The 16,211-nt window shown below is 38.7% G+C and overlaps 1 protein-coding gene across 1 annotated transcript; it reads right to left on the reverse strand.

The window, feature by feature from the left end:
- Positions 1-5,976: 5,976 nt before the first annotated feature.
- Positions 5,977-14,453, reverse strand: LOC137726165 (transcription factor MYB1-like). The gene is made up of 3 exons (XM_068465046.1): positions 14,327-14,453; positions 14,092-14,221; positions 5,977-6,433 (listed from the first exon to the last, which is right to left on the reverse strand). The coding sequence occupies exons 1-3, from the start codon at positions 14,451-14,453 to the stop codon at positions 5,977-5,979; spliced, it is 714 nt and encodes a 237-aa protein (XP_068321147.1).
- Between the last annotated feature and the right edge of the window lie 1,758 nt (positions 14,454-16,211).

Genomic DNA, 16,211 nt, shown 5'->3' on the forward strand with positions numbered 1-16,211 from the left:
CCACCCCAATACTCACACTTACGGGTCTTTGGTTGTCTTTGTTTTGCATCCACTCATGCACAAAAACCTTCCAAGTTTGATCCCTGTGCGCGTCGTTCTATTTTCCTCGGGTATCCTTATGGTAAAAAAGGTTATAAATTATTTGATCTTCATCTTCAAAAAGTGTTTGTCTCCAGGGATGTCATTTTCTTCGAAGACCAATTCCTTTATCAACACTTAGACAATTCCGCTGCCTCTACCACTCCACCTCACCCTCCTGCCTCCTTGCTCAACTTTGACCTGGATCCTTCCCTTGGACCATCTTAACCTCTATTTTCCTCCAATGATCCCCTTTCACCTTCAGATGCTTTCCCTACCTCATCTCTCATACCTTAGTTGATCCCACCACCCCAACTCATATGTCTTTACCTCTAGATCCCATGGAATCCTCGCCTACACCTACCCCACCCCCACCCCGCCGTGGTACCTAACCCATAAAACCCTCATCCTTTTTGTAGGACTTTCATGTTGAGGCATCTCTCCTGTCAAGGACTGTTCCCGCATCTTCAACGAACGTGGTTCAGTCAGGTACCTCTCATCCCCTATCTACTCACTTATCCTATCATCATCTCTCACCCACATATAAAGCTTATACTGCTAATCTCACCCTCTTTAAGGAACCTACTAGCTTTTCCCAGGCTGTCCAAGATCTAAATTGGCGCGCTGCCATGCAACATGAGCTTGTTGCCCTCTATGCAAATAACACATGGATGATCATGCTTCTCCCTCCTCATAAACGCCCCATTGGCTGCAAGTGGGTTTATAAGGTGAAGCTTAAACCCGATGGGACGATCGACAGGTACAAGGCACGTCTTGTTGCAAAGGGGTACAGTCAAATCGAGGAGATTGATTACTGATAAGCTTATATTTATATATTTTTTTATATCAAATTCACTTGTCTTTTCTTAGTTAGTTCCTTATATTTTTGAGCTATTTACTTTGTTTTTGTGTTTTGTAGGATTTGTCAAGAAAAGAAAAGAAAAATAGCACAAGTGGAATTTTAAGTAACAAATTCGTCAAAACTGCCTGTGCAGGTCAGCTGACTTTGGAAGCAAGTTTCGGACAGCTCAGAATGAATTAGAGAATGAACCTTATATGGTTGGAAAGATATGGATGTCTATTTTCTGGAGCATTTCACGAATTGTTAATATCATTTTTCTAGAAGAAGTTATGACCGTTTTACCACGGAAAGGTTCCCAAGAGGCTGAGCAGTTTGTAACTGACAAGAAAGCATTGAAAGTAATAAATCCAATAAATCTAGCAGCCAAAACTGATGCAATCAAGAACAAACCAGCTGACACCTATTCAAATATCAGAGGAAATGGAATTAAAGATGAGGATTAAGAGGGAGTTATTGGCATAAAGGCTACCCAAGGAGTTACAATTGTTCCACCATTTCCTCTCACTTATTGTCATCACTAAATGGCTATTAGTGGGTGAGTTAAGGAGAAGAAAATGATGCAGCAAGAATTGGTTTAAAAGCAGCGTCGGGGAAGGAAGGAAATGGGGGAGCCTTAGTTGATTTCTTTCGGTTCTATTTTCTCAAACTCATGTCTATCTTTTGTTTTAACTTAAGGATTGTGTAACTAAATTTTTAGTAGTTAGGGGCTGTTTGAAGCCCCGAATATGATAGCAAGTTTGTTATGACATTTCATTTGAATTACTTTTATAATGGATGAAAATTGGTTCACTACTTGTCTCATTGATGAATTCTTTATGTGTTTTCTACGGATGCATACTTAGTAAGCATATCTAGGATTCTAGTTCTATGAATATGTGTGTGCCTGCCCTTGTCGAATGAAGACCTACATATGTTCTAGAGTAGTACTTGTTAATTGCGATTAACATGTGAACAAATTTCTAGGATAAGTAAGACAACGCCAGTACTTACGATGCCTTGTGATGATTCAAACTCTTTTCGTTCTTAATGATTTCTACTTGTTAAATCTATGAACACGCCATTCTAGATTGCATGTTAGGGACTAAGTTAAGTTGAAAACGTCATTCTCTTAACATACTACATAAGAAAGAGTAATAGGTTGAGTTTTAACATTGAGCCAACTTGAGCATCTTCATCTGGAAATAGAAGGAATTTGAATGAAACATAACATGTTTGCATGATTATTTGGTGGTGGATAGCAATTCCCCTAACTCGTTTTTTTTAATTTGTGAACTACTTAAAATCTGTTTCTGTTCTGTTTTTGTTCTATTTAATTTAAATAGTTGTAGCTCTATGTGTCTAGTATCTGCATATAAAATTTCGAAGACTTTAGATAAGTGTAAGGTGGTCTAATAATTATTTTTCGGTGGCTGGTCAGTAGGGACAACAGCCCAGTTTTTGTGACATTTTAAGTAGTTAGATAAAACAATCTTCAGCGGGAAAGTCCCTTATTTTCATATGCTACAATTGACAAATCTTAGTGTTAATAAGGAAAATCAATAGGACATTTGTGTGCTACTTTGTGGTGTGCTTTTAATCCTATCAATTACCGTGACACTTTTGCTCTCATGGCTAAGTTGACCATAGTCCGTGTCCTCCTCAGTGTTGCAGCCTTGCAAGGCTGGCACCATCATCAACTACATGAACAATGCTTTTTTAAATGGTGACTTGGAAGAGGACGTTTACACGACTTTGCCTCCTAGTTTTGGACGAAATGAGGAGGCTCGAGTGTGCAAGTTGCATAAATCTCTTTACGGTTTAAAGCAAGCTTCACGGCAATGGTTCATCAAATTATCCAATGCTCTCCATGTTGCTGGGTTTCAACAATCTTTGTCCGATTACTCATTGTTCATCCGAAGTCGTCAAGGTACATTCACTGCTTTATTGGTCTATGTTGACGACGTAATATTGACAGAGAACGATTTACATGAGATTGAAAAGACTAAACAATTTCTCTCTCACCATTTTAAACTGAAAGACTTGGGGGTGCTCAAGTATTTCTTGGGGATAGAATTGCACGATCAAAGCATGGCATCACTCTATGTCAATGCAAATATGCAATGGAGATATTGGATGATGTTGGTTTTCTAGGCGTGAAACCTTCTTGGTTTCCCTTAGACCAAAATTGGGCACTCACGCAAATGGAAGGACAACTATTGGATGATCCCTCCTCGTATAGAAGACTTGTGGGTAGATTGATATATTTGACAATCACAAGACCAGACTTGGCCTATGCCGTGCATGTGTTGAGTCAGTTCATGGAGAAGCCTCGGTAACCACATCTTGATGCTGCACACAAAGTACTTAAATACATTAAACAGGCACCTGGGCAAGGTATTTTCTTTCCTTCCACATGATCATTACAGTTACGAGCATTTTGTGATGCTGATTGGACAAGATGCAGATATACTAGACGATCGATAATGGGTTATTGTGTTTTACTTGTCCAAGCACCAATTTCCTAGAAAACTAAGATCCAAACCACTGTATCTTGCTCTAGCGCAGAAGCCGAATACCGTTCTATGACCACTACGTGTTGCGAGATTACATGGCTGAGAAATATCTTAAAGGATTTGGAAGTAAATCATCAACAACCGGTTTCATTGTTTTGCGACAATCAAGCCGCCATACACATTGCTTCGAATCCTATTTTTCATGAACGAACAAAGCACATAGAGATTGATTGTCTCCTAGTGCGAGAGAAGATTCAAAAAGGAATGATACGTACGACCTATATGCAGATGGGTGATCAACTAGCTGACATATTCACCAAACCATTGAGTTCGACACAGTTTGAAACATTGCTCAGCAAGTTGGGTGTCATTAACATACATTCCAACTTGAGGGGGAGTGTTAAGCAAGGAATCTTAGATTAATTAGTCAATATCGTGTATTGATATTTACTTTCCTGTTTAGTTGTTAATTAGCCTTATTTGTAGGCAATAGAATAGGATAGTATCGTGGTAGTCTTTGTATAAAGATGTAATTCTTGTTTGATGAATATACACGGAAATTCATTCCTCAGTCTATGCTTCTTTTATATATATATATATATATATATATATCACAAACAAACATATAGGAACTTACTAATTAAGTTCGTACATTATTGGCAATTAATTCGATGATTGCTTGAGACTTTGGACCTCTAAATCTTAGTTCTCTCTTCATCTAGATTCCAGAGGTTCTCTCTAAAAGAAAAGTTGCCACTCATGTGTAACCCTTCATCAGCCGAATTCACGCCTACCGTTGTCGATTGTGCAATATCTTCAATCCAAAAGTTTGTGAAGAGGTCTTCCTCTAACCCTAAACAACAAAATGGTCTTTCATCAACATTGTCTGTATCCTGTAACATGGTCTTCCATGAATCAGTTGCATTTTCTGTAATAGCCTGCTACAGTTCTCTTCAGTTTGAAAAATTGCAACTCTAGCCCTCCGTGGTTGAGGTCTTATGACGATGGTGGCTTTTGTTATTTCTTTGGATTTATCCTTCATATATTCCAACTCCTTTCGTTGCTTGCTATTCCAATAATTTTTTACCTTGCCTGCTGTTCTTCCTGGGAGTCTTCAAGCAAATATTGACCACCTTTACATGCACAAAGAAAATGATACTAAAAAACTAAGCACTCGGAACACTTTTGGCATTGTTTTAGGTCATCCAAGCGGTTGTTCACTCACCTAAGCGTCTATACTTATTCTTCACGCCACTTTTGGTGAGCCAAAACACAAATCTGTCTTTTGGAGCCCTGCGACGTCCCACCCAAATGCTCTGGCCCTTCATTTAAAGTATATATATTTTGGCATTCTGTTACACCTAGGGCTAGTTCGATATTGGATTCCGAACCGAAATTTGTATCCCGAATCTCAAACCGAAATTTTTTGGGACGGAAATTTGAAGACCAATCTCAAACTAAATTTTTGTCAATCCTGAAATATTTCGGGACAAATCGGGATTAAATTTCATAAACCCTAACCTAATGGTAAACATAAATATAGAAATTAAATTATGGCTGGAATCATGAACATCCAATCCAAAACATGAACAAATTTCACAAACCCTAATCTAGAATTCAAACCCTAAATTAAATTTCAAATCCTAAATTAATTCCAAAATTTCATGATCTCGGGGAGAATCGGTGCACAGTGCACTGGATGAAAAGGACTCTCAAACTTTGAGTGTCTGATAAAGAGAATCGCGTGACAGAGAATCGTGAGAGAGAGAGAGAGAGAGAGAGGGAGAGAGAGCGGTGGCTCTGTGTGGTGAAGGAAGGCTCCATAGTCAGAGATGGTAGTAATAGTATGGTGCGGTGGTGGGCCGGTGACTGGCTAGAATTGAGCTTCAAATTCGAGACAGAGAGGAGAGGGCTCGATGGCTAAGGGAGGGAGGTTGGTTTCAATTGAAATGAAAGCTATGAACGAACGATGGAAAGAGAAGGCTGGAGAACCTTAACAATGAATGGACGACACAAATCAATTTGAAACAAGCCAATGGTTGAAATTAACTCTAACTATAATTAAAATAATAATATATATAATATGTATAAATATATATAATAATTAATAATATATATTTTCGGTTCGGTATGAGATTCCCAAAATATTGAGAAGACAATCCCAAATCTCATACCGAAATTTCGGGATCGGTTCGGAATAGCATCCTGAAAATTTCGGGAATTTCATTTTTGGTTTAGGATCGGGATTTTTTCAGTTCGGTTCGGGATTTTCAGGATTTTTTCCACCCCTAGTTACATCAACTACTTTTTTATATAACCACAATTAGTGTAGCATACATTATAAGTACAAAGCAGAAATTTTGTAAGACAACCCCGCATGATAAGTTGAAACAAACAAAATATTTATGGTTCTGAACTGAAAAATGAAATATATATGTGCATATATCTATATATCACAAACAAACATATAGGAACTTACTAATTAAGTACGTACATTGTCTGCAAAGTACAACTAATTCGATGATTGCTTGAGACTTTGGACCTCTAAATCTTAGTTCTCTCTTCTTCTAGATTCCAAAGGTTCTCTCTAAAAGAAAAGTTGCCACTCATATGTAACCCTTCATCAGCAGAATTCATGCCTACCGTTGTCGATTGTGCAATATCTTCAACCCAAAAGTTTGTGAAGAGGTCTTCCTCTAACCCTAAACTAGAAAATGGTGTTCCATCAACATTGTCTGTATAATGCAACATGGTCTTCCATGAATCAATAGCACTTTCTGTAGGTGGTGATGATGTCCGTAATAACATGCTACAGTTCTCTTCAGATTGGAAAATTGCAACGCTAGCCCTCCGTGGTTGAGGTCTTATGACGAATGTGGCTTTTGTTCTTTTTTTGGATTTATCCTTCATATATTCCAACTCCTTTCGTTGCTTGCTATTCCAATAATTTTTTACCTTGCCTGATGTTCTTCCTGGGAGTCTTCCAGCAATTATTGACCACCTTACATGCACAAACAAAATGAATAAATAATATGTTAAAACTACAAGGGCATTTGTTCAAAACTACAAGGGCTTTGTAACTCAAGAATAGTAAAATTGTAAGGAGTTGTCATCACGGTTTCAGAATTCTTCTCACTCGATCGATCAAATGCGCCTTGTGTCTTCAACGGGCCATCTCATTGATTGAATCCACAATGAAATTTTGGAGTGCCAATGCCTTTTTATTTATAATTTTGATCAATGTGTTTTTTCTTTATCTATTTCTCATGATTTGTATGGCTTGAGGAACGGGATAATTTTTAGTCAAGATAAGTTGTTCTTATATCGTTTAATAGAAGTATCGTATCTTTTGTATAAAAATAAAGGGTAAGTTAAGGAGACCAAATTTTTTAAACCAAATTATGTGGTTGTAAATGATTGGATTATTAGTAAGTGGTGCTTGTTTTTTATTGGTGACACATAATTTGATTTAGAAATTAGTTTAAAAATTTGGTCTCCCTATCATTATCCTAATATATTGCTGGGCTAGTTTTGAAGAATGGATTGAACAAAGATAACTCAATTTGATATATGGTGGGATTGGCGCAAATTATAATTGAATCATGTGATTCTAACGAATAAGAATTTTACTAGGAAGAATTAGTATCAATCCTCTATTTACTAATATTCATTGACTGAGACCTTATTGCTTTTCAGATTTTGATCGAAGAACCTATCCTTAATATATTAATAAGTCATTTTCATAATTTTAAAAATAAAAATTAGTAGTTGATTTTGGGTTTTAATACTCACACTTTTATTAAACTCCTAATTAATTTTGAATTAAAAAATATTACTAAAATAAAATAAAATTAGTTTGTACTTATTAATTTTTTATAAAAGTTTTAAATTTTTTAATCTTAAATATACTCATTCATATAATATTTCAATTTTTTTTAATCTTAAAATATACTCATGTACGCATTCTTAAATATATCAATTTGTTATATGTAAAATGATACTTTTTTTTTAATATAAAATGTACCCCTTTAATATACAAAATGACACACCCATACCCAAAATGTCCACTAGGAACCCGAATCGAGGCATGTTGGCCGACATCTGGAAGGTGACGAAACTAGCATGCCTCGATTCGGGGTCCTAGTGGACATTCTAGGTCGGGATGTGTCAGTTTGGTATCAGAGCCAATCCCTGACCGAGTATGCCGACGAGGACGTCGGGCCCCTAAGGGGGTGGATTGTAACATCCCACATCGCCCAGGGGAGTGGATCCTGTAAGCCTTATATATATATATATATATATATATATATATATATATATATATATATATTCCCATCTCTACCTAGCATGAGGCCTTTTGTGAGCTCACTGGCTTCGGGTTCCATCGAAACTCTGAAGTTAAGCGAGTTCGCGCGAAAGCAGTCTCAGGATGGGTGACCCACTGGGAAGCTCTCGTGTGAGTTCCCGAAAACAAAACCTTGAGGGCGTGGTCGGGGCCCAAATCAGACAATATCGTGTTACGGTGGAGTCGAGCCCAGGATGTGGTGGAGGCCCGGGTCGGGATATGACACAAAATTCATTCAATTTTTTTCTAATCCATTTTTAAACTTATATGGGTACATTCTTATATGTAACTTTTCAATTTTTTAATCTTTTTCTTTTTCTTTTGAACAAATCAATTTTTTAATCTTAGATGTACCCATTCTTAAATATAACAATTTTTTATATGTAAAATGTACCCAATATTTTAATACAAAATCCATTCAATTTTTTTCTAATCTATTTTTTAAACTTATTTGGGTTTGGGCATGTACTTTCTTTTTCGTTGATTTGATAATGTATTCATATCAAGTTCAATCTAAAAATTTTACTAATTTTATTAAGCCTAGTATCTATTATTTTCATTTTGAAGAATGTACCCATGTTTATATATGTAGGCCTTTCAAGAGAAGACATACCTCATTTTTGAAAAAAAATGGGGATTAGTTGTGGGACCTACTCCACATCGAACTTCAATGATCTGAACCATCTATTTGGTAAGTCTTGATTCATAGATCATCCTTAATTGGCAAAGTTCTATTATAGACTACTTGGTCAATGGCACATTCCCTACGGAAAGGTTGGAGTCTAGAAAGCTCCAAATAAAGGCAGCACGCTACTACATGTGGAATGGCATTTTCGTCCAAAGATCCTACATTGGACCACATCTCCGCTGCCTAGCGCCTCTTGACGACCTAAAGGTTCTAAGCTCAATCCACGAAGGGGCTCAATCTATGAAGGGGTTTGCGGAAATCACTCCGGAGGCTAATCCTTAGCACAAAAGGTTCCAAACGCAGGCACCAAGACACTAAGGAGTTAGTACAAAAGTACGACCGTTGCCAATGCTACAAGCCGGTACCAGCACTGCCTGTCAGCAAATCACACCCGTAGACAAGTCATTGGCCGTTCATGCAGTGGGCAATCAACTTGGTAGGGCTAATGCCGCCCGCTACTGGGGGCAAAGGCATGATAGTCGTGACAACCAATTACTTCACTAAATGGGTAGAAGCAAAACCCATGACTACTACGACACAGACGGACATAAAGCGTTTCATATGAAGAAACATCATTTTCCAATTTGGCATCCCTCAATCTATCGTCACAAACAACGGCCAACAATTTGTGGGCAAAGATTTGGCGAAGTTCTTCCAAAAGTATGGCATCAAGTAGCACATGTCACACCCAGATATCCTTAAGGCAATGGGCAGGCCGAAGCATCCCATAAGACGATCATTGACTGCCTTAAGGAGTCATTCTCTGACAAGAAGGGAAAATGGCCAGATGAACTCCCCGGATATCTAAGGGCGTATCACACCACCAAACGACGAGCCATCGGTGAGACTCATTTCTCTTTGACATTTGGTTCAGAAGCGATCATTCATCCTAATGTCATCGTGCCAAGAATCAGCACTTAATTGCCAAGCATCAAGCAGAACAGTAAGGAGATGACCACAAACTTAGATCTGGCATAGGAGAAACGCGAGCGAACCATCACAGCTTACCAATATCAACTCTTCTCCAGCTACAACAAAAGGGCCAAGATCTGGCAGTTCCAATCCGGAGATCTAGTCCCAAGGAAAACCTTCATCACTGCCAGCAGCAAGGGCTCCAAAAAGATGAATCCTATATGGGAAAGTCCGTACAAGATCAATAGAGTATGCGGTAAAAGAAATTACACCTTTGCCACCATAAACGACAAAGAGATCGCAAAGCAGTAGAACGGATACAATATGAGGAAGTACCATGTGTAACCTCCCGCTACATCAAAGCCCAAAGACTCAAGCAGCTCAACAGGCACCACTTCACAAACTAAGGATTATCCAGTTGTTATACAGTTCCTACCTTACAGATAAGTTCTCGTTCATTTCACTCGTTTTTCAATAAAGAATTCAGAAGTAATATGCAACTTGGCTCGGCTGCATGCTAACGACAACTGATCACTCTTGCACTTCAAAAGAATATCGCGCCCTTCTTAGGAACTTATCGCAGGAATTGCGTTCCCTGAGGGACCAACCATGCTCTCCAGTGCTAGAGGGTAAACCAATTCCCCGACACCCACATGGGTCTGCTCTCCAATGCAAGAAGACAAACTAATTGCTCTCCAGTGCGAAAGGATAAACCAATTCCCCGACACCCACATGGGTCTGCTCTCCAATGCGGGAAGATAAATTTACACTCTGAATATCCAGATGTGGATAAGTCGAGCTATTTTGGTATAACTAGGTGCACGATGGCTTACGCCGGGAGTCCTAGAAATCACCACAATGGCCTTTTTTAAGGCTTAGTTAGCTAAAGGATTTTGGGTCTCTTGGCCTAATCCGCGGAGAACCGGGCCCCAGAAACAGATGGGGCACATTACGTAGTATGCCCTACAGACGACTACCCTGGAACCTGCTACTGAGTGCACTAAGGTAGCCTACAGTTTCCAGAAGACTGCTTACAGCTTGCCCTTCGAGCAGTAAAGCCACGCTAGACATATACAACCACACATTCTTGTGAAAGGTTAAACAAGCTAACGTGCATATACGAAGCTTTATTCACTGTCAACATGCTACGTAGTCGATAAGTTTCACCTCTGCCAAGCGTGGAACGACCTACACCAAGTCCTAAAGTTTGTGACACCTGCTACGCAACCTACAAAATTGGAGAAATCCAAGGTTAATAGCCTAGTGGTCACGTGGACTTGTCTGCTTCTATAAGTACGGCGTGCCGATCTTATGGCTAACAAATTTGCAAAGTTCTACACCAACATCTACTACTGCATCGGCTACACGGGCCTGTCTGCTTATAGAAAAGTAGCACGCCTACCACTGGTCTATAAAGTTTAAAGGTTAGGGCATGAACAAAAGAAGCGAAGATAGAGAAAAGCGAAGGAAGCAAGTTTATTAAATTTTCTAGCAAAATTAATAAACAACTAACAAAGACCGAAGAAGTTCAAGCAAAGCAAAAAGCAATGAGGGAAACAAAGAAAATCCTAAAGACTACATAGAATACTACTATTTAGCAGCTTAGGCACTCCACGACTACTTAGTCACCACACCTTCAGCAGTAGCGACATTCTCAACAGCGGCGCCATTCGGCACTTCACACCTGGCTACTCCAACCTGGGCACCAACATCTCCGACTACTTCATCAATGAAGGCCTCAAAAGTAGAGGCAAGTAAGTCTTCCAGAGAAATAGAGAACGTTTCGAAGTCTTTCCCAGCAAACTCAAAGTCAAACGGCCTACCAAAAAGATGATTTACATAACCCAGCTTGTAGAAATCGTCCTGACTTTGAACAAACGGAGCCTCGAGCCCAACCTTATCATATTTCAGCTACTCGATCTCCTCGAGCAGACCAACACGGACGTGATGTAGCTCATCCACTTTATTCTTCAAACTTTCGTTGATCTTCAGTGCACCTTAGAGTTCCAACACTTGGGGTTCAAGCCTATCAATGACCTTCTTGAAGTGGATCACTTAGTTATAAGTAGCAATCAACTCTTCATCCTTTGCATAAGCAGCGGAATGAAGCTAAGAAACGGCACACTCAAGATCTTGAATTTGAGGTATGTGACATCCGCTCTCATTCTCTACACTTTCATATGTAACTTGGATCGTGTCAAGCCTAGTCTTCAAGTCAATGATCTCTTGGCGAGCGGTCTCAAGTTACAGAGAAATGAAGGCAGAAATATTAGACCCCTTCAGAGTGACGAGCTCAGATTCTAACCTATTGATCTTTTTGGCTGAAGAATAAGCTTCAACTGCCATGACCCTTGCCACCTCATTGGCAGCCTTAGTATCATTTTGGTCAATGAGCATAAACTTGGTTGCCAGAATAGTCGTCTTCTGCATCATGGCAAGTAAGGCAGTTTTCCTATACTCAGTTGTATGCTTTGCAAAGAAACTTGGGCAAACAACCCATTTAACGTCATCGAAAAACTTGGCACAAACGTCTATGTCTTCAAATAGATTTGGTTTCAAAAGTGCACAAATCTCAGCAACCTCCCCAGAAGTAGGCTTAGTGGATTTCTCACAGCTACCAACGCAAGCAGTTTCATCCTTTCCAGCAGGTGAATCAGTCTCAGCAGTAGAAGGAGTGGGCCTTGGCACCATTTTAGCAGTAAAGTCCACCTTATTGCTCTTCATAATAGCAAGCCTCTCCAAAGGTAAACCAGACTTAACTCCTAATGGACATCTTGGTACAGACTTTGGCACTGGGGGCATGACAAGTCCTATACGCTGAGCAATCCTATCAGCAGTTATACTAGCCATTCTCGACATGGCAGGTGCCATAGGCTCAAATCTAGCAGCCTCATTTTTCTTCACATTGGAAGAAGTCATGTCAATCACAGACTTCTCGGTAGCATGCGAACCCTCACGAGCAGCAGAGAAAGTCTTCAGTTTTTTCTCAGTCGACATCTTTTGAGCAGGCGGGGAAGATCTCTTCTTTCCACCTTCATTCATAGTAGGCTCAACGACAGTGATCAGACGAACTAATGCATCCGCCTTGATCCTCTTTTCATTCTCTTTCGGAAGCAGCCCACCTTTCTCTCAGCGAAGAGAACTAAGCAGCCAACGACATTCATGGTACTCAGTAGGGGAGCTTAACCCATATTGGTTTTTCCCTCATTTTTTTTTCTCTCAGACCAGCAGGCAGGAGGCATACATGCCCAACATTCTAGCAACACATAAGGCCTGTGACCTCCTCATCTCTCTCAATCGTAAACGTGGCCCCCGTCAGGTCTAAGAGCCCAAAGGACATGAGCCATGTAGCTCGCCTAGCACTACGCCCCAGAGCCTCAATCTGCGGCCCAACCGCGCAAGCTGCCCTTGGCTCTAGCTAAGCCGAGCAACCCAAGTAGTGGTCCCTGCCATAACACCTCATCAGCCTATGCCGAGCTAACTTCCAGTCGACGTACCGCACCATCCCGACAGCTGCCATGCGACAACATTATCCAAGAAGAAGACAAGGAAAATTAAATTTTTCTTACCTCGATGCAGCGCGAAAAAGACGAAGAAAGCAACGAAAGATGGTCCTTTGTACGGGCAAGATGTAGAAGATTGCAAGAGAAGGGGGAACAAATATCTTCTAAGCTTTCTCTCTCTTGTAGGGTAGAATAAATCACTCTCCAAAGTTGATTTAATAACCCACTTAAGGTGGATTTAAAGAGGGAATTAACATCAAAATAGGAAACAATCTTACATTTCCTAAAGCAAGAAGATCTTTACACCTACTGCCATTTCCTACAAGCAGCCTAACAAGTGTGGGGGCATTTGTGGAACCAAAAATAATCAAGAGGCAACACGTGGATTTTTAGGTAATAAAATGACAAAATTATCCTCGAGGCACATCGGAACTTTTATGCGCGAGCAGTGGACAATCATCCCTCAATCAAGTCAAAAGTGCCCAAATAGGTATGTATTTACAACCTATTTCATCCATCCCCATCATATCCTCTTCACAAGGTAACCCCCAAATCCTTCCTCTTTTATTATAATAATTAGCTAATTAATTAAATAATTATTCCATTAATTAGATAATTAACCACAAATCAAGAACCTAACCCACAAAACCATCCAAGTTGCCTGTCCATCTCCTCTCAAGGTGGCCGGCCACATCCCTATATAAGCCCTCTCATTCTCTCCAAAACTCAATTCTAATTCTCTTGCTAGATTCTCTAAATTCTCCAAACACTTTTCCCTCAAAATTCTTTGGCATAGGAGGTTCTTTGGCCAAAGCTCCCCTCCCAAAAAAAAAAAAAAAAAATCATTGTGGGCATGTGAGGTTCTTGGCCTTGACCTAAGGTGTTATTTTTGTTTTATAGCTACAATTTTGACCAATAATGAGGAGGAATAAATTTGCATCCACATATTGTGTGTTAGTCAATCAACAAATCTTATTTACTGGCTGATGTGCCTTGGCTGGCTTCTGTTCTTTTCCCAGCTTCTTATGAAGTTCTTTTGTTTTGATACATATTCTACAAGCTACGTAATATCCTTATGATAACTAGCTCATGCATGCATGCAAATGGCTTTTGCTTGGAATATAAAATGACTTGCCGGTTTCTTTTTTGTTTGCCAAATAAAGGGACTTGGAGTTCTTCAAAAAAAAATAAAAATAAATAAAGGGACTTGCCTGTTTCCCAAAAGTGTATGAAGTCTATGGATTAGATCTATTTCATCCTCTGTAAAATGTCCGCTTTTGAGATTCGGCTTCAAATAGTTCAACCACCTCTGTCTGCAGCTTTTCCTGCATCTGTTCAGACCTGCACATTTACACAAAGACTGTATTTATGACATGTTTCTAGGTCACCAAACTGAAGAACAACTAATTTTCTAGTCAAAGTATGCCAATTAACTTGTCTCTTTACCTGTTTCGCGAGGAACCTGGTGCCACTGTCCATCTCCATGCTTTTCAACGTACTGCCTCAGAATATCATCTTCCTGTTGAGTCCAGGCACCCTTCCTCATTCTTCCCAACAAATTACTATCCTCCATATGTATATATACCAGATTAGAGATCATAAGGCCACCGACGGCGACGTGCATGATTGCTCTCCACATAAATGAATGAAAGCGACCCAGTACGACTGAAACAATTTGATAGAGTTCTTTTTTACCGGAAACGATACCGTTGTATTTCACTGATTCTTACGAAACAAATTAAATATATAAAACGAATAGGTGTCAATTGGGTAATACTCCAGTGACCAAAATTGGCCTAGGGTGAGTTAGTAATTTAGTACAGACAAAATTGACCAAACAGTAATTTGATTGTTTTCAGTTTTGACAAAAAAATCAAACCGAAAGGAACTGAACTTAAAACCAATAGTAATTAGAAACACATCAACATAAAAATAGTAAAAGGCTCAATTGGATTAGTGGTTCATGTGGTGATAGGATATTCAAAAGATAGTCCGTGGTAAAAGAATTATGATTCAACCCTCCTGGTGAAGACTATTACTAAATTTACTCCAAAAAGTTAAAATATCAGTTGAATGCAAGGATAAAAAAAAAATATCAGTCAACCAACGGCTATAGTTAGCTTCATATGTCTTGAACTTCTCTATGTGGTCGCGCTATGGAGGTCATCAAAACATGCAGAAATAATATCAGGCTTCTTCTCCCCCGCATTGAGAACTCCATTGTTGTCTCCAGCTTCAACCTATGGATTTGGAGGAGAGTGAGGGATGGGTTAAGTGGCGGAGTTGTCGGAGCTGGAACGGAGCTGGAAGCAGAGGTAGATGGCGACGCCAGAGATGATAATGACGGCAAGCTCTCCATTCCCAAAATTTTGTTGTTGCTGCTGCTAACAGAGATTTGACGAAGCTACAATTATAGAGAGGGGATAGATGAAGAAGAGAATAAGGTAAATAGAAAAACTAGTGGTGATGGACATTTTTATCCCTGCATCTAACAAAGAATTGATGGAAATTCCACTTTTAGATTAAATTTGCTAACGGTCTTCACCATAAGGGTTTGAATTTTAATTTTAGGGTTTTTTAGATATAAGCCCGAACAAGTTGCATTTCATAAACAAAAACCCACATAAATTTAAATCTCCAAATAAAACCCAATTTTCAAATAAACTGACATGTAGGCAAATAAGTCACCTATTATTACAATATATTTACAACTTATGCCACAACTCCCTAATTAAGTCAATAAAGGTTGTCATAGCCCACCCTAATTATGATGAGCAATAAGCCCCTATACTATTAATATATTATACCAACAAATTTACCTATATTTTGTAGATTAAATAATAAGTATATTTATCTGAGAAATATCAATAGTATGCCTAATAAGTATATTTATATGAGAAATATCGATAATATGTCTACTAATAGAGGCTCGGAATGCATGATACACACGTATGAAATATTATACTAATTTACCTATAATTTGTAGATTCACTAATGTAAATAATCAAATATATTTTATATGAGAAACATCAATAGTATGCCTAATAAGTATATTTATATGAGAAATATAAATAATATGCCCACTAATTTACCTATATTTTGTAGATTTACTAATTTAAATGATGAATATATTTTATATGAGAAATATTAACAATATGCCACCTAATAGAGACTCAGGATCCATGATAAACATGTATGAAATCTTATACTAATTTACCTATATTTTCCAGATTCAAAAATTTGATAACAGGTGCATTATTTTTCAAAATGACCAAAACTATTAGTACTAAGTATGTACGCTAATCTTTTCAAAACATAAAAAAAAAAAAAA

This window comes from Pyrus communis, chromosome 2, assembly GCF_963583255.1.
Source record: "Pyrus communis chromosome 2, drPyrComm1.1, whole genome shotgun sequence".
Taxonomy (NCBI): domain Eukaryota; kingdom Viridiplantae; phylum Streptophyta; class Magnoliopsida; order Rosales; family Rosaceae; genus Pyrus; species Pyrus communis.

Excerpts from the sequence above, each read along its gene's own strand:
- LOC137726165 (XM_068465046.1), bottom strand. The coding sequence starts at position 14,453 with ATGGAGGATAGTAATTTGTTGGGAAGAATGAGGAAGGGTGCCTGGACT. Across the intron at positions 14,222-14,326 it reads CCAGGTTCCTCGCGAAACAG|GTCTGAACAGATGCAGGAAA; the intron begins GTAAAGAGACAA and ends GTAAATGTGCAG. Across the intron at positions 6,434-14,091 it reads CATACACTTTTGGGAAACAG|GTGGTCAATAATTGCTGGAA; the intron begins GCAAGTCCCTTT and ends TGTGCATGTAAG.